The sequence below is a fragment of the Epinephelus fuscoguttatus genome, linkage group LG22, assembly GCF_011397635.1.
Source record: "Epinephelus fuscoguttatus linkage group LG22, E.fuscoguttatus.final_Chr_v1".
NCBI lineage: Eukaryota > Metazoa > Chordata > Actinopteri > Perciformes > Serranidae > Epinephelus > Epinephelus fuscoguttatus.
In genome coordinates, this window is record NC_064773.1 from 1,572,054 (window position 1) to 1,593,691 (window position 21,638).

At 41.0% G+C, this 21,638-nt stretch overlaps 1 protein-coding gene across 4 annotated transcripts; it reads right to left on the bottom strand.

The window, feature by feature from the left end:
* Positions 1-2,842: 2,842 nt before the first annotated feature.
* Positions 2,843-16,788, bottom strand: tmem19 (transmembrane protein 19). Of its 4 annotated transcripts, none has more exons than XM_049567480.1 (8): positions 16,665-16,788; positions 12,692-12,839; positions 9,452-9,565; positions 6,049-6,186; positions 5,890-5,966; positions 4,595-4,772; positions 3,653-3,862; positions 2,843-3,542 (listed from the first exon to the last, which is right to left on the bottom strand). In XM_049567480.1, the coding sequence occupies exons 2-8, from the start codon at positions 12,831-12,833 to the stop codon at positions 3,382-3,384; spliced, it is 1,020 nt and encodes a 339-aa protein (XP_049423437.1). In that variant the 5' UTR covers positions 12,834-12,839; positions 16,665-16,788; the 3' UTR covers positions 2,843-3,381. The 4 variants fall into 4 exon arrangements, with proteins under 4 accessions (XP_049423437.1, XP_049423436.1, XP_049423439.1 ...); XM_049567479.1 differs by lacking the exon at positions 16,665-16,788 and adding an exon at positions 16,097-16,342; XM_049567482.1 differs by lacking the exon at positions 16,665-16,788 and adding an exon at positions 16,097-16,342 and having other exon boundaries at positions 9,408-9,565.
* Between the last annotated feature and the right edge of the window lie 4,850 nt (positions 16,789-21,638).

Here is a 21,638-nt window from a genome sequence, read left to right on the forward strand (position 1 = left end):
TATGAGACGACATGCTATACTATGATATTTTTTCATGATTTCAGACGACATGCTATACTATGACGTTTTTTCATGATTTAGGATGACATCCTATACTTTGACGTTTTTTCGTGATTTCGGATAACATGCTATACTATGGCGTTTTTCGTGATGTCGGACAACATGCTTTACTATGATATTTTCTTTCGAGATTTGGACGTGCTATACTATGACTTTTTTTTTCATGATTTCAGACGATATGCTATACTATGGTGTTTGTTCGTGATTTCGCACGACATGCTATACTATGAAGGTTTTTTTGAGATTTTGGACGACATGGTATATTATAACGTTTTTTCGAGATTTGAGACGACATGCTATACTATGACGTTTTTTGATGATTTAGGGTGACATGCTATGCTGTGACATTTTTTGATGATTTTGGAGGACATGCTATACTATGACATTTTTTGGAGATCTTAGACGACATCCTACACTATTACATCTTTTCGAGATTTTGAACATGTTATATTGTGACATGTTTTCAGGATTTCAGACGACATGCTATACTATGACGTTTTTTTAATGATTTCGGACGACATGCTATACTGTGATGTTTTTTAATGATTTCGGACTACATGCTATACTATGACGTGTTTTAATGATTTCAGACGACATGTTATATACTATGACATTTTTTCATGATTTCAGATGACATGCTATACTATGACGTTTTTTAATTTCAGACGACATGCTATACTATGATGTTTTTTAATGATTTCGGACGACACGCTATACTATGATGTTTTTTAATGATTTCGGACTACATGCTATACTATGACATTTTTTAATGATTTGGGACGACATGCTATACTATGATGTTTTTTCATGATTTCGGACGACACGCTATACTATGACGTTTTTTAATTTCAGACGACATGCTATACTATGATGTTTTTTAATGATTTCGGACGACACGCTATACTATGATGTTTTTTAATGATTTCGGACTACATGCTATACTATGACGTGTTTTAATGATTTCAGACGACATGTTATATACTATGACATTTTTTCATGATTTCAGATGACATGCTATACTATGACGTTTTTTAATTTCAGACGACACGCTATACTATGACATTTTTTAATGATTTGGGACGACATGCTATACTATGATGTTTTTTCATGATTTCGGACGACACGCTATACTATGACGTTTTTTAATTTCAGACGACATGCTATACTATGATGTTTTTTAATGATTTCGGACTACATGCTATACTATGATGTTTTTTCATGATTTCGGACGACACGCTATACTATGACGTTTTTTAATTTCAGACGACATGCTATACTATGATGTTTTTTAATGATTTCGGACTACATGCTATACTACGGCATTTTTGTCACGATTTCGAACGACATGCTACACTATGACATTTTTTCATGATATGAGATGACATGCTATACTATGACGTTTTTTCATGATTTAGGATGACATCCTATACTTTGACGTTTTTTCGTGATTTTGGATAACATGCTATACTATGATATTTTCTTTCGAGATTTGGACAACGTGCTATACTATGACTTTTTTTTCATGATTTCAGACGATATGCTATGAAGGTAATCCAGTTCAGTTCAGTTTGGATGTGTGAATGTAATTCAGTTCAAATCAGTTCAGGTGGAAGAGTGTGTGTGGAGTGTGAGTGTGAGTGAGGGGGGGAGGCAAGGACCCAGGTCTGCTTGAAGCTCGAGTTTGGAGAAGCCAGGAGATTGTGGGGAAAAAAGGAACTTATCTGCTGGTAGTGAGTCATCCACCTCAGCTCAGCCACCGAATCCAAGCAGGAAAGGCACAGCCGATCCAGTCTGTTTCCACCCGCTCCAGAGATCAGCTTTTCTTTGAGGTTGTTGTTTCCTCACCGTTCATTTCCAGCCAGTGCTTGTAACACTTTGTCCCTAGGGTAAATTCACTGTTGTCTTTTCATTTTAATCCAGTGCTGGGTTCACCCATTTACTTATTTCCTCTTTTGTTTCCCATTCTCACTTCTCCTTTCCATCCTCCTTCAAGTCTCCTTTGTTTGATTTTCCCGCTCTCTGTTCAGCTCACAGGTGTCCCTTAATTTATCACCTTCCCCTCCTCCTTCCTCTCCTGCTCAGGTGGACAAGGCTGTGATCTCACTTCCTTTTCCCTTCCTGCTACAGCTATACTATGGTGTTTGTTCGCGATTTTGCACGATATGCTATACTATGAAGTTTTTTTTTAGATTTTGGACGACATGGTATATTATAACGTTTTTTCGAGATTTGAGACGACATGCTATACTATGACGTTTTTTGATGATTTTGGGTGACATGCTATGCTGTGACATTTTTTGATGATTTTGGAGGACATGCTATACTATGAAATTTTTTGGAGATCTTAGACGACATCCTACACTATTACATCTTTTCGAGATTTCGAACATATTATATTGTGACATGTTTTCAGGATTTCAGACGACATGCTATACTATGATGTATATACTAGGAAGATTCAAAGCTTTAACAGTTATGCAGATTTTGGGGGTAATATTTTTCCAGACTAGTGACTGACATATTAATTAATGAATCAAAGGAAAAAAAATGCATTTTTAATCTTGATTTATTCACATTATGTATACAGTTAAATCATCAGCCTATTATTCATACTTTTTATGTAACTATGCACTGTATACACAGGTGTATGCTTGAATGCCACTGTCAGCATGTGGCTGTTACACAGTCTGTCCACCAGAGGGCGTTCCAACATTACCAATTAACACTTGTCATTACCAAAAGGAGGACGCTTTCTTGCTAAGTAATAGTCTTAGGCACCAAATATCATTAACATGTTGAGTTTATTGAACACTTTCAGTCACAGATAGGTCCTCAATGGCCAGCAGAGGTGATCTCCATTGTTTACATCACTTTTTTGCCTATTCTGATATTTTAACGTAAGAGGCAAAGCAAAGTGAAATTTGATAATTAGAGAAGATGATTAAAACACAGACATTTGAAGAGTCATGTCAGGATTTTATTTGTAGTACTTTTTTGGCTTTCAGTTTATATTATGAGTAAGTAGCCCCACTTCTTGCCTGTCCATCAGTAGTATCTGTTTTATTGGGATGTATATGTGCAGTCATCTGTAGGACATCGTTGAGTTAATGTATGAAACACTGCACAAAGTTTTCATTACTCAGTATTTATTTTCCTCTTCATCAGAGCCTCTCAGCATGTCCAACATAATGTCCTGTATTAATACAGGAGGAGAGTGTTGTTGTTTTAACCTTTAGTGTGACCAACACTTTACTCAAATGTCTTTAATAATTCTGTCTGTGATAGGTCGTCTGGCTCCGTGTTGTTTATCCATCTGTCAGTCTATCGTGGCCACATCCCCCACGCCAGCCCGGGCAGGATGAGTGCGATGAGGACGGAGGAGAAAAGGTTGACAGCATTATTGTCTAAGATGGGTTTCCCACAGATCCGCCGGGTGGTGGCAGATTCGTAACTCACCACCTTCCCGATGCTTGAGTCAAAGCCTGGAGACGGACAGAGTGAGAGGAGACCAGGTTAGAGAAGCAGCATCAGTTGCCATGGTGATCTAGGCAGATTTAAAGAGAGGGATGTACCATGATACCACTCGTCCTACCTGAGTACTGCATGTGAGCTCCCAGGAAAGAGTCCAGCATCGACCCCAGCAGGCCAGCCACACCGCCATACATCATGATGGGCCACTGAGGGTCCGCCAGGTGCAAGTCGCTGACCATTAGAAGCTGTGTTGCATAGTACGCTGCGCCCACCACGAACCCACCGAGGAAGCTGGCGACAAGTCCGACAGTCGTGACCCCTCCGTTTGTTCCTGGAGGGCACGAGAGCAGAAAATTAATAAGTAGATCGCAATAAGAGAACATGTTCAGTCCATAAACCAGCTCTAATCAATCGAAAACATTTCAGGGTCAAATTTAGGAAAACCATGAATTTGACCCTCGATATAAAGAAACTGTGTGTGCTGCTGAACTTTTGCCTCCTCCGTCTGCGTCATCATATACATCCACACAAACAGCCTTTTACACTGAAGTCACACTTGAGTTTACAGTCGAGTACAGTAGCTGTAGGTCAGTCGATTGTATCACAGACTGGAAAACTGATTTCATGTCAATGATATCACAGCAAACAATTCAATTCAATTCAATTTTATTTATAAAGCCCAATATCACAAATCACAATTTGCCTCACAGGGCTTTACAGCATACGACATCCCTCTGTCCTTAGGACCCTCACAGCTGATCAGGAAAAACTCCCCAAAAAACCCTTTAACGGGGAAAATGACCTGATGACACTGACACAGCTGACAGAACAGATTAGTGTTAAAGATTTAAGGAGTTAGGACTGCAAGCAGCTGAAACTTCCTTCAGTGTTCACTGTTCAGGAGCTGAATTATCCACAGATGTCTCTCTGTGGATAATTCAGTAACAAAACCTAAATGTGGATTGTTGATAAGAAAACAAGGATTAGCAAATCAGATTAAATCACATAATCCTGTGACTGTGTGGATGTGTTGAGCACCCAGTGATTGTTTTCAGCCTCTCACCTGCAGGAACTTCCTTCCAGGTGGTGATGAGTCTCGGCTGTGATTGGCTGAGGACGGGCCCCACCTCTGATGCCCAGGTGTCCCCGGTGCTGCATGCGAGCGCGCCCAGTAGAGACAGGCACATCCAGGAGGCCGAGTACTGTTTGCTGAAGTCAATGGGGATCTCACCTGGACCCACCTGAAACATGGCGGCCATTTTAAAGAGTCAGACACCAGGGGAAATGAACATTTACATACAACTGAAAGTATTAAAAGGATCAGCAGTTTGTTTTTTTGTAATTTAAATTTTTTTGTTTACAGTCAATTCTTATACCACATGTCGCAGTGGAAAGCTTTCCTGCTTATGAGCGCGGCGTGTTGGAAAAGCAACTGTCCTTTACAGACAGAGAGAAAGAGGGTGAGTCTGTGGAGAGACTGTGGTGGAGGAGAAGACTGGTGGTACTTTCCATCCATCCATTGTTGGGCTCATCTCGGGGGGACAAGGAGTCTGCTTACAGGGACGAGGTACAGAGACTGGACTGGAGTGGTGCTCAGTGAATAACCTCACACTGAACACCACTGAAACAAAGCAGATGATTCTGGACTTCAGGAAGAAGCCTGACCCCTCTGCACCAGCAGAGCATGTGTGGAAAGAGGGAGTCCATGTTTCTGAGGATCTCTCCTGGTCACCCAACACCACGGTGACGATAAGAAGAGCACACAAGCATACCCACTGGCTCACCTGGTAGAGCAGGCGCCACATGTACAAAGCATGTTGCTGCATGTCATCCCCAGTCTCTCCCCCTTTCATGCTCAAATAAAAGCCCCAAAAATATCTTTAAAAAAAGAGCACAACAGAGGCTTTGCGTCCTCAGAGCGCTCAGGAGAAACAACGTGGAGAGGAAGCTGCAGGTGGCGTTCTACAGGACAACCATCGAGAGCGTCCTCACATACGGCATCTCTGTGTGGTAAAGAGATAAAAAGGCTCCGCCCTGCCCTGGAAGAATTCGCCACTTCACGCTACATCAGCAGTGCAAAAAACATCATAAAAGATCCCTCTCTCGTGGTCACCAACTCTTTGAACTGTTGCCATCTGGCAGACACTACAGAGCTGCCAAAACACCAACCACCAGACTGAGATGGCTTCTTTCCCACAGCCATCAGCACACTGAATAAGACTAAAGTGACCCACAGACAACAGGCCCACACACTTATAAACAGCTGCTGAAGAAGGTCAGCTGTGCACTCAGGATTTATGATGCTTGTTAAGGTCGCTTAACGACACGACTGTTCTCTAATAAATGGTGTGTGTTTACCTCGATCATATAAAGCAGTGCCAGCTCTGTGGGAACTCCTCCGTTACAGAAGACCTGGACCCAGTTCCTCTGCCCCCCTGACACAAACACAGAGGTTAACACATTTAAATATGAATATTAATTTAAAAAAAAGAGAGAGCACACCTTCACGTCTCTCACCTTCTTTGTACTCAGCGTCTATTTTCTTCTTCTGTGCTCCTCCCCAGCGGGTCAGTTTGGAGGAGGTGATGAAGAAGGCCAGCAGGGCGGAGAAGAAGCTGTAGTTGGCCATCGTCAACACAAATCCCACCAGCAGGGCTGAGGACACACACGTCATGTTAGAGGAACTCTTTTTTACTTCAGCAACAGATGAATGTTTCTTAGAAAGCCGATCCATGTTCTCACTTCCTGTAAACACGATGCCACCCTTCAGTCTTCCAATAAATCAAATCAGTAACGATGATCTCACACAGCACTCAGCAGAGGGCCATTTGACGTCATCTACTTTCTAACACATTTGACTTTTTATGTATATCAAATTGATTCATTAGGGCCACAAAGATTCACCCTGTCCTGACGACGAAGATGACGGCCTTGTGAAATCAAACAAAAGGTTAATTTTTTTGGTCATTAAATAAAAGTTAAAAGAAAATGCTCGTCTGTTCTCTAATAAGAAGCTTTGGTGTGAAAATGTGACCCAGAAAACTTCAAACAAAAATAAGCTTCATGTCAAATCTCTTGGAAAATCTCTTCAGTGACTCGATGATCTTTAACTACATCAGCTGCATTTATAAAACACAGCACGAATCAAAGGGAGGAACCGCTGCAAACATGTTGGACGTTTGCAGCACACTCTTTGGCTACAAAGACTTTCAGGGATGCTTCACTGATTTTCCACCAGTTTGGTATCACAACATGGAGGATAGGATGTGGAGATGACCTGTGGTAAACTTCCCTCCATCAAACCAGCAGCCAGATCTGCCTGCTCAGACTGCATCTTATATGGCGCCAACATGGACACAAAGGTACAGAGAGAGAGCTGCCTAAATATAAACCAGTGCCCCTTGTCAACAGTCATGGTTTGGTTTTGTTTGGTTTGGTCCGTCAGCCCGGCAGCAGGGATTTACATCTCCATGACAACAGGTCCACCTGCTGAAGGTGTGTCTTTAACTGATGACGGCTTGTCTTGAGTGATGAGGTGTAAAAGCAGCGAGCTGATCCACGCCTAAAGTCCACTGTTATTTTGGCAGCAGGGCAGGTGAAAGAAGTTTACCTGTTGGAGGTGAGCTGTTTGTCTGCAGCTCTTCATCATCATCATCATCATCATCATCATCATCTCACTGTGGCTGTTTCTGATTTCACTCTTCCTCCCTGCCGTATCATTAGACTTGTCTTTACTGAAGAAAAGCTGCTGACAAAGTTCTGCTAATTCGGTGATAAACACATTTCATTTCCTGTAGATTCTTCATAATAAAAGTCTCCTGTTATTTTGTCATGTAAAAACTTTTATTGTGAAGCAGCAAAATAAGGAAATGTTGAGTTTTGGAGCAACAACTTCTAACACGTAAAGTAAAAACAGGACGCAGGAGAGAAAATACACACAGAGACTCTTCGCCTGTCTCTCTGGTCTCCTGCAGACAGACGGGAGAGTCTCACATCACACACTTGTTTTGGGGGGAGAAGCAGTGTCCGACTTTTGGACCTTCTCTGGAGAAGGTCCAATTCTGGCGCAGCTTGGCGTGGCACATCTAAACTGACAATGGAAACACAAATCGCCGCGGCATGGCTTTACCCAGCGTGGCCGAGAGTGACAATGGAAAAAGGGTGCTGTTGTGGGCGACAATGCTCAACACTGCACCACCATGCCGCCATTTTTTAAAAACATATATATATATATATATTTTTTTTTTTTTTTACATATTACACATATTTTTTTACTGCTATAGTTACTCTTCAGATCTACATGAAATCATCAGTCTTAAGACTTTCCTCTTTGATAAAGCTTATAGTTAGGGCTGGCTCAGGCTTGCCCTGTACCAGCCCCTAGTTAGGCTGACTTAGGCCTAGTCTGCCGGAGGACCCCCCTATAATACACCTTCTACTTGCAATGGAGTATTTTTATAGTGTTCAGGGTTGGAAATTAGAACCAGCCAAAGCAGCTGCTACATTTGCTTCATTCACCACCTAGAAAACAATGGTGATCGACAGATACTGGACCCAGCAGGCTCAGTGGCAGGTGGACAGACGACAGATCCCTGAAGTATTTCTGATGAATACGACCGCTGAAACAAACCATTATGAAAGTCTTACATTCAGCCCAGAGCTGTGCGTGTTATGTATCAACCAGTAAAAAGCTGTGGTTTTAATGAGATCATGGAGCGTTCCTCCCAGTATGACTCAGTGTCTACAAGAGCTACTGATGGTTTGATTTCTCAGAATCCTGAAAGACTGAAGGAACATGAGTGGTTTTACTGAAGGCATCACTGAGATGTAAAGAGACTGATAACTGATTAATGATACCCTGCAGCAGTCAACGGGATCATGCGTACGGTCCTGTGTGTGTGTCCACCGGACCAATCAGAATTATATTTTTGTGTGAACTTTAATGACTGTTCACTCAGAGACATTTTGTGGTTGCACTGATCCACAACTTTCAAAGAATCTGTTTCACTGACTTCAGTGGCTGCAGACTGTTGCTGATTCCTCTGTGATGTGTGTGATCAATAAAATCATGTAGCAAAGGGCATCTCTCCGGAAATCGTCTCGGCTAAAAACAACGAGCCTTCCTGTCTGTTACAGGACATATTCTGAACTATGTCACGGCCGAAAAACATCCCTAAAATCAGTTTGGTCTCATCATGAACTGCAGATTAAAGGAACACTTCGCCCCGACATGATCGTTTATGTATCAGTTACTCAGTCTGTGTTACGTGGGATTCATAGAAAACTTTGTTTTTCTCTGATGCCTCTACGGTGAACGGAGAATCAAAAAACTGACCTGAAAAGATTAATATTTAAAACACTTCCACATACAATAAGGTACATGCTGGCTGATTTAGCAAATGAGCTTTTGATGGGTTATCCCTACTCCACAGTTCCTGTTAACTGCCATTTCTTAATGCCATGACCAAGTGAAGACTTCTTCTAGTCTTCATCAGGTCTTTGAGTGTTCAGAGTGCAGGCAGCTGTTTAGAGGAGCCCATGGCTGCTGACTGTTGGGACAAGCTGTCAGGAGTCACCTGCTCTGTCCTCAACATGACTGTCAACGAGCTCACTAAGGTCTGAGACCCTGAGAGAACTCCAATGTCTCGGGCTGTCCAAACTTTTGGACAGTGCTCCTTTAACTTTTTTTCACTCTAAAACTGTACAAAACAAAAATAAAACACTGATCTTATTCAAAAAGTTGAAAAGCATGTTTCATCTTTAACTTCATGCCTTTTGGAGATCAGCTCATCTTCTACTCACTGAACTACTCACAGTAAAAGACACTTTGACCAGGCACTGTTAATCCTGTTTTTACAATAAACACTCGGGCCGACCTGAACGCTTTGAAGCTCTGATCACTGCCGTGGTAATCACACACCTCCCAGAGCTCCTGAGTGGGTCAGACTGCTTCTCTTCAGCGCCCGGAGCGTCAGCACAAGAGGAACCAAGATGGAGAACAGCCATCGCCACGGTGACACAGGCTGCAGTGTTCCTGTAAACAGACACGCACACACAAACTCAGACCACCGTCACAATCGCTGCAACATTCTCCACCTGAGAGAGATCCGGTGGTTTCACACATTTTCTGAATGAGAGGATCGTTTGACAGCAGCACAAAACCCCCTCAGTTTAATGAACACGTGCAGCGAGCAAAACTAAATCCCAACGAGCTTGTAACCGTCCATTTGGTTCGCTCTGGTGACAGGAAGCCAACTCTGCAGACACAGATACACTGTTTATGTTTTTATGGGCTGATCCTGCTGTTTTTGTTTGAATGTTGTTTTTTTCTTCAGAAATGTTTTTGCAAATTTCTGCGCATCACAGACACATGAGACTTTCACCAATGACTGGACGTTACGTGCAAATGCTGCCAAGGAATATGACCCCAATGAGCCAGATGGTGGTAATTAGATTTTACATTTTGGAAAGGCCGACTTGCAGTTCATCACAGAAGTCAGGCTCAGTCAGCTCTACAAAAAACCTCAAGTCTGACCTCCTAGACGTCCTGCCATTCTGAATTTCTGATGTTTAATTTTCATGTAAAATTATTTTGAAATTTCTTAATGGGGGGCGCCTCCATGCAAATTTGAAGTTTTCAAAAGATAAATTTTTCCTAAATCTCCTAAACCGTACGTCTGACTTGTACCAAATTTTCTGTGGATCGTTATTGGATGAAGCTCATTGATAGTTATCACAAGCTTGTTGCCACCACCAGGGGGCACTACAAATGCAAAAATGGGCGTGGCATTAACACAAACCAGACTATAAATCAGAAACTGTTCGTCCAATTATTAGAAAATGTCCAGGATATATACCCTGGAAATCCAGAGTTCTTGCGAGAGCACAATTTGAATTTGCTCAGCGAGTCACTCTGGCAATCAGTAATGATGCTCATTACCCATGCCCTTGGAGCCGAGCTGCACCAATCACATCGGTGTATCTGATATAGGCGGGCCAGAAGTGAGCTAAATAGATGACGACAGCGCTGCAACGGCGAAGTCCAGAATCAGTCAGTAAACACTGCAAGATGGCTACGGATGAACACCAGTTGTTTGAAACGGCTTTGGCCGCTACAATGAACGAGTTAGACTTGGCTTTCTCTCTAAAAGAGGAACAGAAGACGGCGCTCGAGTCTTTCCTTTGCAAGAAGGACGTTTTTGCTGTTTTGCCGACCGGATACGGCAAAAGTCTAATCTACCAGTTAGCTCCGCTGGTAGCTAAGCTATTGGTATTGTTCTGATTGGTCGTAGTGTTATCCAATTGCATGCAGTGATATTTTCAAATGCATGCTTGGTGCCGCCCCTCGAGTTGGGCCATTTGCATTACTCATGGCCAGACCCTAAATCTTTCTAGATTTGGGTCTGGATTTCCAGGCTACAGGATATACTGAATAATATAGTTGAACTATGTGTGTGAAATTATTTGATATTGTTCAGTACGCACCACGCAATTTTGAATTTAAAAAAAAAAAAAAACACCTCATTTTTGACATCTCTTAAACTGTACATCCAATTTGTGCCAAATTTTCTGTGGATCATTAATGTATGAATCTCATTTTTAGTTATCATAAGCTTGTTGATATCTCATTGTATTTTGAAAATACTGACCTATGAACTTTAAAAGGGACAAAGCTCAGCATGTTTCTGGACCTAACTCCACAACTGTTTGGCCAATCATCACAAAACTTGCAGAATATGTCTATGTAAGTACCTGAATCGAATCTTAGGAGTGTCATTTAAATCGACCACTAGGGGGTGCTACAAATGCAAAAAACGGGCGTGGCATTATCAAAAATCAGGCTGTAAATCAGAAACGTTGTCCACTTATTACAAAACTGCAAGAAGTGTTAAATGATAATGCTGAGCCACGTGTGTAAAATTATCTTCCATAAACATTCACTGGCGCGGCCATGAATAGATGAACGTTTGTCCAAACATCACCAAACTGGGTGGATGTATCGAAACAAGTCTCCAAAATGTTTATGCGTTGGACCCCCAGGGGCCGACAGTGTCGCCAAAGAAAAGCATTGCCCAGCAGAGATGTGGACGTGAATGAGAATCTGTTAAATCGTCATGAAGCTAGGGGTGGGCGATAACAATATTCTTGATGATATGACAGATTTCAGAAAAAAATTAAGAACACAGAATCACAACAAATTAAGTGATGTAGTTTCACAGTTTGCTTCAAATATTCCATAAAAACCAAAGAAAAATGATCTCTTGTTTCTTTAGTTTGTGAACAACAACAGTAAGTCAGAGTGAGATTCAGATTCTGTTACAATATTAATAGTTCAACTAAATCAAATCTACCACTAATTACACATTTAAATAAATGTCCCCTGGGATCTTTATATATAAATCATCTCTACCCATCAGGCTGTAACCTGCGACAGGCTGTTAGGACACAGTCACATATATGGAGTTTATTCACGTAGGTTTCCATCAGCAAAGGAATTTTTCATATCGTATAAAAAAACTAAACCGGTATTATTGTGAACAAGATGATGTGACACAGCCCTACATAAAACCTGTCAGTTATCTTTAGTGCAGGTGTCAAAGGTCGTGACCCTTTGCAGTCCATGCTGGCCTGAACCCCAGAATTTCCATTTTATATTTATGTTTCTGGACCTTTGCAGTACATGCTTTTTAATTTACTCTCTCCATGTTTATCATGCACCAAAACACTGGGGCAGATTCCTAGTATATGAAAACCCGATTCTTCTAATTGCTAAAGTAATTTATATGTAAACCCGATGACACCCTCCTGCTCAGATGAAGAATTTATTGCGGACACGGTCATGCAAGAAAGCTGCTAATGATTACACTGATATGACCATGGCTGAAGGAACAACTCCAAACTGGACAGAGTGTGACGTTACACGATTTATGGGAAAACCATAACAAATGGTGCTGTTGAGGATGATTCAGGAGAATTTACTGTGGTATTTGGAGCAGAGCACATGATTTGATCTGACTTTTTTTGAGGACATTTTTCAGAATAAATTTTAAAGGTTTCACATTACCGGATGTGTTTCCACTAAATGTTTCTCAACACATAATAAAAACGTAAACACTGCAGTGTTAGCGTTCACTGGACCTGGATGTTTGTTCAGACTCACCGTAGTAGGTGCTGATGGTGAGGGAGATGACCCAGAAGAAGAGGGACAGTGCCAGAGTGGCACACAGCACGATCATATCAGTCATCATCTTGATGCTTTCCTTCATCAGCACGTCATTATCAGAGTCCATGTTGACGGACATGCCGAGCTGCAGACAGGACACACGGTCGGATACATGACGTCAGTGTGCACAGAGAAATTCAGGCATTTGCTAACTTTAAATCTTACATATCGTGTTTATCTGTCATGGTTACATTTTACTCGCCACCTTTGTGCTGAAACTTGGGCCACAGCAGCAGGTGGTCAGATTGACCTGCAAGCTGAGCAGGAAGTGGATTCACCGCGCAACACAGCTGTTTGTCTTTACACGTGACTCAAGAATAAAAGTTTAAGATGATGTGACTGAACAGTTTGAAGCTCCGAAGCATCATTCAGCATGTTGACATTTGGATTCTGAATCAAAATTGGAATTGGAATGCTGCGTAGCTTTTTTCTCCATGGTTGATTAAACAACACTAATATTATTAGTATTATGCTGTTTGTAGAATTAGAGTCCAGTTGTGGCTGCATATCACTGTTTGAGACTTCTGTGATCTGATCATGTCTGATGACACCTGTGTGCTGTAAAGTCCAAAAGCTAAAAACATGATTGAAAACAGAGAGCTGTGAAATTCACAACATGTTTTTATCAAACCGAATATTCTGCTTCAGTCGCATTTATCAATTCAATTCAATTTAATTCGAATTATTTTTTTGACCTGAGCTGGATGAGAGTAGAAAGTGAGGGAGTGAAAACTGAATTATGATGTTATAAAATATGACGACAGACATTCGAAGCTTAATTTGAAAACCTTGAAAAAAATTTCAATGTAAAATATTACATTCTGTACAACACTGATTTTTGTTCAACTAAAGGTTTGTGGAACGCTCACGTTTCTTGTTAATGTTTCCCAAATGTTTATAATAAAGGCAGACTAATATTTTACCATGACTGAAAGAAATACAAAAAACAGAAGAACAGCACCAGGTTACAGTGTGTGATGTCAGACAGCATGATGACATCACAGAATAAAAAGAAGCGTGACATGTAACACATCAGCGTCGGCCTCTAGTGTGACATATAACATACGTGTCAGCAGCTCTTTAAAAACAATAACAATGACATCACATGTCAGTAACAATCATTTAGCATCCCTGTTATATGGCGGCTGATCTCGTCCTCTGCTCAGAGGGTAAGGAGCTCCTGGACCTCATTGTTTTCACTGTTTGTTGACATTTTCAGCCGCTGTTCTTTTTCTTCGAGTTAGCCACTTACTGCTATCAGCTGCTGTTCTTGTTTTTTGAGTTAGCCGCTAACTGCTAAGAGCTGCTGTTCTTATTTTTTGAGTTATCTGCTAACTGCTACCAGCTGCTCTTCTTCTTTTTTGAGTTAGCCGCTAACTGCTAACAGCTGCTGTTCTTCTTTTTTGAGTTAGCTGCTAACCACTAACTGCTACTTTTTAAATCTCCCGCAGTGGGTCATACGTAAAACACATCGTCAAAACATCACGCCGCCCATGATCGCGTCCTGCTGGCTGTTCTTTTTTACACAGGTGTCATTTCGGTGCGGTTACTACCTACAAATTTGGCTTAAAGGCAAAACAACTCTGTCCCTCCATTCTGTGATCGTAACTTTAATATAGCACGGAGTGACAGAATAACAGCGTGATATTTAGAGTATAAACTGAAGATGTTTTGATGTCTGCCATCGTTGTAACACAGCAGCGCACAGAGAAGTGCCTCTCTCTGTTTTTTAATTGTTGTGAGCTTTTTCTGATCTTTAACTTTGAAATGTTTCTTATTAAGTTATGAATATTTGAGGTTATAGAAAAATTCTGAAGGGACCGATTCACAATGTTTTCCTGTCTGTTTCTTGCTCATGCTGACCTTTACAAAAATCCCCTCCTGATTGTCAGTGTCAGCGCTGGGGCACAAAATCCACACAGTCCTCGTTCTGTGCTAAAATGCATTTGGATTTCTATCTGAGGGGGATAAAAGGCTTCAGCAGACCAGATTATTAAAATAACGTGGATGTCTCAAGTCTTCCTGGTACAAAATTCCCTTTATATTCCCACTATCCTTTGACCACAGCTCAACAGGGAAACTGCTTGTGGAACCACAAAGAGGGAATTGTACACTGAGGAGACTGTAGTTTTATGAGGTACCCGCTGAATCTGTTCAGACTCCTGAGCACTCAAATTGATTTTACTTTGTAAAACAAGGACTGATTATTTCTTCCTCCATCACTGACACTGCACCACAAAGAGATGGTTCAACAGGAGGAATGATGACCACCAGCAAAACCAGTTTGAGGTTTCATGTGGTGGAAGAAGTATTGAGAGCCTTTACTGGAGTAAAAGTACTAATCATGTTATCATGTCAAGTATCATGTCGTGTCAAAAGCATGTACAGGAGAGCCGTCAGACAAATTTAGAGCAGTGAAAAGTACATTATTTCGCTCTGAGATGCTGAGGAGAAGGTGACAGTAGCAGAAAATGGAAATACTTGAGCAAAGTACAAGTGCCTTGAATTATGTACAATAATTAGTGCAATAATTCACTTATCTTTACATACCAGTTTTACACATTTATATGTGGCACAAGGCACATATCTTTATATTTTTACACACTTCACAGACTCATATCATACAAGTTTTATATTTTAAATACTTCAGACACTGGTGTTAACACTGAAGCATAATGCACATATTTTACTTTTGTATTTTTGACATAGTTTGCACTTCGTACTTCTTGTTTCTAATCCTATAATTCCATATGCTTTACATCATAACGACGGTGAGGAATCACAATTTCCTCCTGGGGATCAATGAAGTATTTCTGATTTTGTTTTGAAGTATCTTTTTCATATTTTAACTGTATTTTCTTTTTAATTTTACAATTATGTTATTATTATTATTATCAGTGTATATTTAATGCAAACACCAAACACCAAAGCAAACTCCCTGTCAGTAACAAATCTTGTTGGTAATAAATCTGACTCTGATTCATTTCTCCACCTGTGGACTGGTGTTTGAAGCCGGACTTAAACCATTACGACACATGAGGAATGAACTGTCCTGAAACATGCCGAATGAAAAGCAATAATATGACTGAAAAAACAAAAACTCAGTTAAACTACTGACGACACAACAACAGTGGCAGTGAAGAGGAGACACTGAAAAGGTTCATTATCTGCTGCACTTTAACGCTAACGGAACCGAGGTTAGCTAACGTTAGCTCCGAGCTAACTGTCACCTGTGCCTTTAAATCCAGCTTTGTAAATTATGAGTGAAACATTTAAACAGAGATATTTAACAACATGTCAGTCATTGTTTTATTAACACTTTCTGAATGTTTGTGAACTCACCCTTTAATTCAGGAGCCATCGTGACTTCTGTACAGAAACCTTTAACCTACTTCAGAAGCTAACTTTAACTTTTACTCCAGCTGAGACGAAACTGAATCTTTCTCCTTTAAATAGCGGCCTACAACACAAACTGTTTCCCTGATGATTAGGGTAACTAAGATAAAATACATCAGTGAGTAACAACGAAGTGACTGTGGCTCAGACACCGGAGGGGAAGGCAGGACCGAGACATTTAGTTAACGGACCGACTTCCGCAAACAAACCGTTGACAGCTCTTAAAGAGACAGTAACATGAAACCAACCCGACGAGCGTCTTTAAAGGAGAAGTACACACATTTACTAAATTCATTAAATACACAGTTAACACACAGCAAACACACATGAAGCATACATCAAACTTAGATTAAACACACATTAAACACACATTAAACATGGCTTAATAGAGACAATTTCAAACACAAGTTCACAAATCAGCTTCACTATAACTCGCAGCATTCACAGACAAACACTTGTCTTTATCTGGACACATTCCCAGGAGGTCTGCGTAACTGTGACACTGTGGAGTTACATTTCTGGGGAGGTGCACGTCAGGCTGCGGCGTAGGGTACGGTGTCCATTCAGCAGAAGTTTAAATTAGCTTTTACTCCTGCGGTCTGAGAAAGTCCAGAAATATTGATGAAAATAAACAACTCTCTCCCCAATCCAAACACTAACTCAACTTATGATGTCATAGTGGACTGTGGGGCAGCTCCACAGACAATGATAAGATAACTTTATTTGCCATTTGCACACATGCACACAGTCTGGGTACAAAGGACTTCTTGTGCAAAAACACTCAGAAATAGACATGTAATAAATAGTAAAAAATAACGTGCACACAACAAGGTATAAAAAGTATGATAAATACAAAAGTATAAACTCCACCTGCAGGGCATTCAGAAAGTGTCACTGTGGTTAGTTCGTCCTTATTTGCTTTTGCCATCAGTCGCAGTGAAGAAGCTGTTATAGCATCGTGTTGTGTGTGTGATTCTGCTGTCCGCTCTGCCGTGTCTCAGGCTGTGCGCTGAATGTCTGTGCCTGAGGAGGGTGTAAGCTGCATGATGTGTGTCTCTAATGAATACCTTTGTTACAACTACTTTGCTCTAAATGCGGGGCTTGAGTGTAAGGGGAGCACCTCTACTGCAGAAGTTGCCAGCTTCCTGGAAGGAAAAGAAGCACCACCTTTCTTTTGGACATGATGCGTTGATGACAGATCAAAACATTCAGAGACAATCCCTGACCACACCTGGTCAGACATGTTAAGCCAAAATCTAAAAACCCTGAAATCTCAGCTTTTAAAAACTCCCCATTCACAATGAAGTAATTTGTACACACTGCAGGTGAAAATGTGGTTAGGTGGGAATCACCCGAGGCCCCACGGTACGATATTATCACAATACATTAGTCACGATACAATATTACTGTGATTTTATACATTTTGCGATATGCTGAGTATTGGGATAAAATATACCGCAATATAGTCCCTTTTTTCAGCTGCAAATTATGTCCCCAAAGGAAAACTTTGTCAGATAAAATAAAGTAGTTAGTATGTTCATCTCACTTCGGTCATTTTTATTGCAGCAAAATTAATCTAGTACTGAAACAGCTATTGATTTTATTATTCTAAATGCTACAGTAAAAAGCTTCAAACTTAAATCTCTTAATTTTACAGATACTTAAACACTGTTCAAATATGTAATGCTGGTCTAAAGGAGACCTGCGGGGTCCCCCAGGGGTCAGTTCTGGGCCCCCTATTGTTCTCCCTTTATATGCTACCCCTGGGGTCGATATTTAGGAAGCATGGTATTCCCTTTCACTGCTTGACGTGCAGGTGTATTTGCCGTTAAAGATTCCGTCCAAAGATTCCCTTCAGGCCGTGCTAAACTACGTAAGTGACATTAAAACATGGATGGACTTAAATGAAATGAAAACAAAACAGAGGTTGTCCTGTTCGGTCGCCCTGATCTGGTTCAGGTCCTTGCCAGCTCCCTGGGCCCACTGGCACCTTACATGGGATCCCACGCTAGGAATCTTGGTGTGATTATTGGTGGTGCTTTTAAGCTAGACAAACAGTTCAGCTCAGCGGTCAAGTCTAGCTTTTTTCAGCTGAGGCTTTTAGCCAAAGTTAAACCCTATCTAAGCCAGAAAGACCTCGAAACAGTTATCCATGCTTTTATTACCTCTCGCTTAGATTATTGTAACTCCCTGTACGTCTGCATTGAACAGTCAAAGCTTAACCGCCTGCAGCTTGTTCAGAATGCAGCAGCTCGTCTCCTGACTGGGACAAAGAAACGCGAGCACATAACTCCGGTGCTCTCTTCACTTCACTGGCTTCCGGTTAGGTACAGGATTGATTTTAAGATTCTTTTATCTGTTTTTAAGTCTCTGAATGGGCTGGCTCCGGAATACCTATCTGACCTTGTTGAGGTGCATCGGCCCTCCAGAGCCCTCAGATCAGTGAATCAGATGGTCTTGGATGTTCCTCGATCACTCTTAAAAACTAGAGGAGATCGAGCCTTTGCAGTCGCGGCTCCCACTCTGTGGAACGCATTACCGTTGACTGTGCGGACTGCGAATAGCCTCTCCACTTTTAAATCACTGCTCAAGACTCACTTGTTCACCTCGGCCTTTGGTTGAGTACAGTCACCTCTACTGGGTCTGTTACCTTTGTTATATTTCACTGTAATAATGTTTTTTGTGTTGTTGTTTTTGCTTATTTTAACTGTAAAGCACTTTGGTTTGCCGTTGGCTCTTTTAAAGGTGCTATATAAATGAAGCTGACATTGACATTGGAGTCTTCAGATAGAGACAGGAGCTGCAGAGGCGGCACAAATTCCTCAGCGTCATAACATTACGCTTTAATAAGCATGCTAAATGACAGTTGACCACTCTGTCCTGTCTCAGAGATTGGTGGATATTGGAATGTCTTCAAAAGCTGTCAAATGGTTTGGAAACTATTTGAGTGGGAGAACACAAAATGTTCAGGTTGATGGTGTATCCTCCAACTCCTTGATTATTCAAAATGGTGTCCCCCAGGGGTCCATATTGGGTCCCATTTTATTTACTATTCATATAAATATCTTGTGTCAAAATGTAACTGACGCAAAGTTTCATTTTTATGCGGGTGACACCATTTTGTATAGTTCTGCTTCATCATTAGCAAGTGCCATAGAACATCTGCAATCTGACTTTAATATCGTTCAGAAAAATCTTTATAAATTGAGACTCGTACTCAATTCTGACAAAACTAAAATTATGTGCTTTTCGAAGTCAAAGAATACAGATGATGATGTTTGTCAGATTGTTACGCTATATGACAAAGTGATTGAACGAGTATCAGTCTACAAATATCTGGGATTTTTCTTGGAAGAAAATTTGTCTTTTAAACATCACATTGAGTGTCTTACGAAAAAACTCAGGGTTAAGTTGGGTTTCTATTTCAGAAACAAATGTTGTTTCTCCTTTAGTGCAAGAAAAAGACTTATACAAGCAACATTTCTATCAATACTTGACTATGGTGACATTTTATATATGCATGCAAACTTATCTTCTCTGAAAATGCTGGATTCAGTGTATCATGCAGCATTAAGGTTTGTAACTGATTCTGGTTTTCGTACTCATCACTGCAGCTTGTATGAGAGTGTTGGTTGGCCTTCTTTGCACAATCGTAGATTGGAACATTGGTACATTTTTCTTTATAAGGCCATATTGCGTGATTTGCCTTCTTATTTATGTTCTCTCTTGATTCCTAAAGTCGCCAGGAGCTGTAATCTTCGGTCAGATGGACAAATTATGTATGTCGTTCCTCGAACACGAACTGTCTTTGGTGAAAGTGCCTTTAAAGTATTCGCACCCTCGTCCTGGTGTGAGTTACAGAGACATTTTAAAATGGATTACCTGCCAAGTATGGAACATTTTAAAAGCAGGATTAAGGACTATTTGAGTACTGAATGAATGAGTACTGAATGCACATGTCCTGTTACTGAGCGCTGCTGGTGATTACTGTTTTGAAGTGAATTGCCAACTGTTTTGTAACTGTTTGTTTCATGTTGTCTGTTTTAACCTATTGTGTTTTTTAGTGGAACTATTATGCTGCTGTCTTGGCCAGGACTCCCTTGCAAAAGAGATTCTGAATCTCAATGGGACTATTTCCTGGTAAAATAAAGGTTAAAATAAAATAAATAAAATTAAAAATCTGTCTGGGCTGATTACTGGAAACACCATGTTTCCATCATAAACCTCGTCATTGCCCCTTTTAATTCCTGTACTTCTGCTGATTGTGATGTCATTAAAAACAAGTGTACAAGATGCTGCCTGTAATCTGTGATCACATGGAAACCACCTTTCCTTCTAAAAGCAGAGGAAGCAGAGGAGCACAAACAGAGCTCTGTCTGAAAGCATCCACACGACTGTCTCCTGCCACATGATCACAAATTAATTGGGACCATTTTCTCAGATCATTTGAGAGCTTCTTAAAAATACCTCTAGGACCACAATGTGCCTTTTGTGTGGGGATCATGGAAGGAAAAAGGAAAATGTATCATGCCACTGATCAGATACGCTGGAATTTAGCAAAAGATACCCTTTAACCTTTATGAAGAATTCAGTTGGCACATGATTTAATTCTCCATCAAGGAACAAGGATATTTTAATAATCTCTGAGGAACAATTTGATGTGCAGCCAGAAGGACCCCGCAGAATAATAAACACTGAGTTTTTAAAAGGTCAATAGCAGCAGGGAGAATGAGTTCTACTGTATGGTATCTGTGGCCAGACAGGAGTAGCTTGAAATCCTTAGACAGGGGTTGGCGAGGCCATCTTTAAGATGACAGATGAGGAAGGTCATTCAAGATGTACCTCTGATGCACACATTAACAAAAACCTGCAATCTGTTTCTACTTTTGAGGGTGAACAACCTGTACCAGTTTAAAAAGGTGAGGACATAAAGCAGCGATGAAACATTGTCATGAGAGTACTGTCGACGATAAAACTTTGAAGCTTAAGATCAAAATGCACTTGCTGATGGGCTTTTCTACACACCTCATCGACATCATTAAGATATTTGTACTGCTGAACAAAACGCGCTCACAGACCAGCAAAAGCACGTGAACACACATGAAGGCGGTGCCCACGTCTCACGGTCTTGCGCAAGCGCACACACGTGAGCGTGGTGCCCAGAGAGGCAGTCAGAGCTACAGGCTACAGTGAGGCTAAAAACAGAGTTCAAATGAGGTTTTTCCAAACAACTTTTTATGTCGGGGCTTCAGGACACTTGGATCACTACGGACGAGCAGTATGGAGATATTTTGTGGTTTCAATGATGTGTTTTTGGACGTTTGAATCTGGGGCGCCGTCAGCCTCCATTAGGTGGAGTTGTGTTGCTACCTCCTCTCCCCTTGGATCTCTGCAAGTGATGTGAGGACTCTAAAACTTCACCTGAGCCTCCCTCGCCATATGGGTGAGTAGATAATGGCTGAATTATCGTTTTTGGCTGCACTATCCC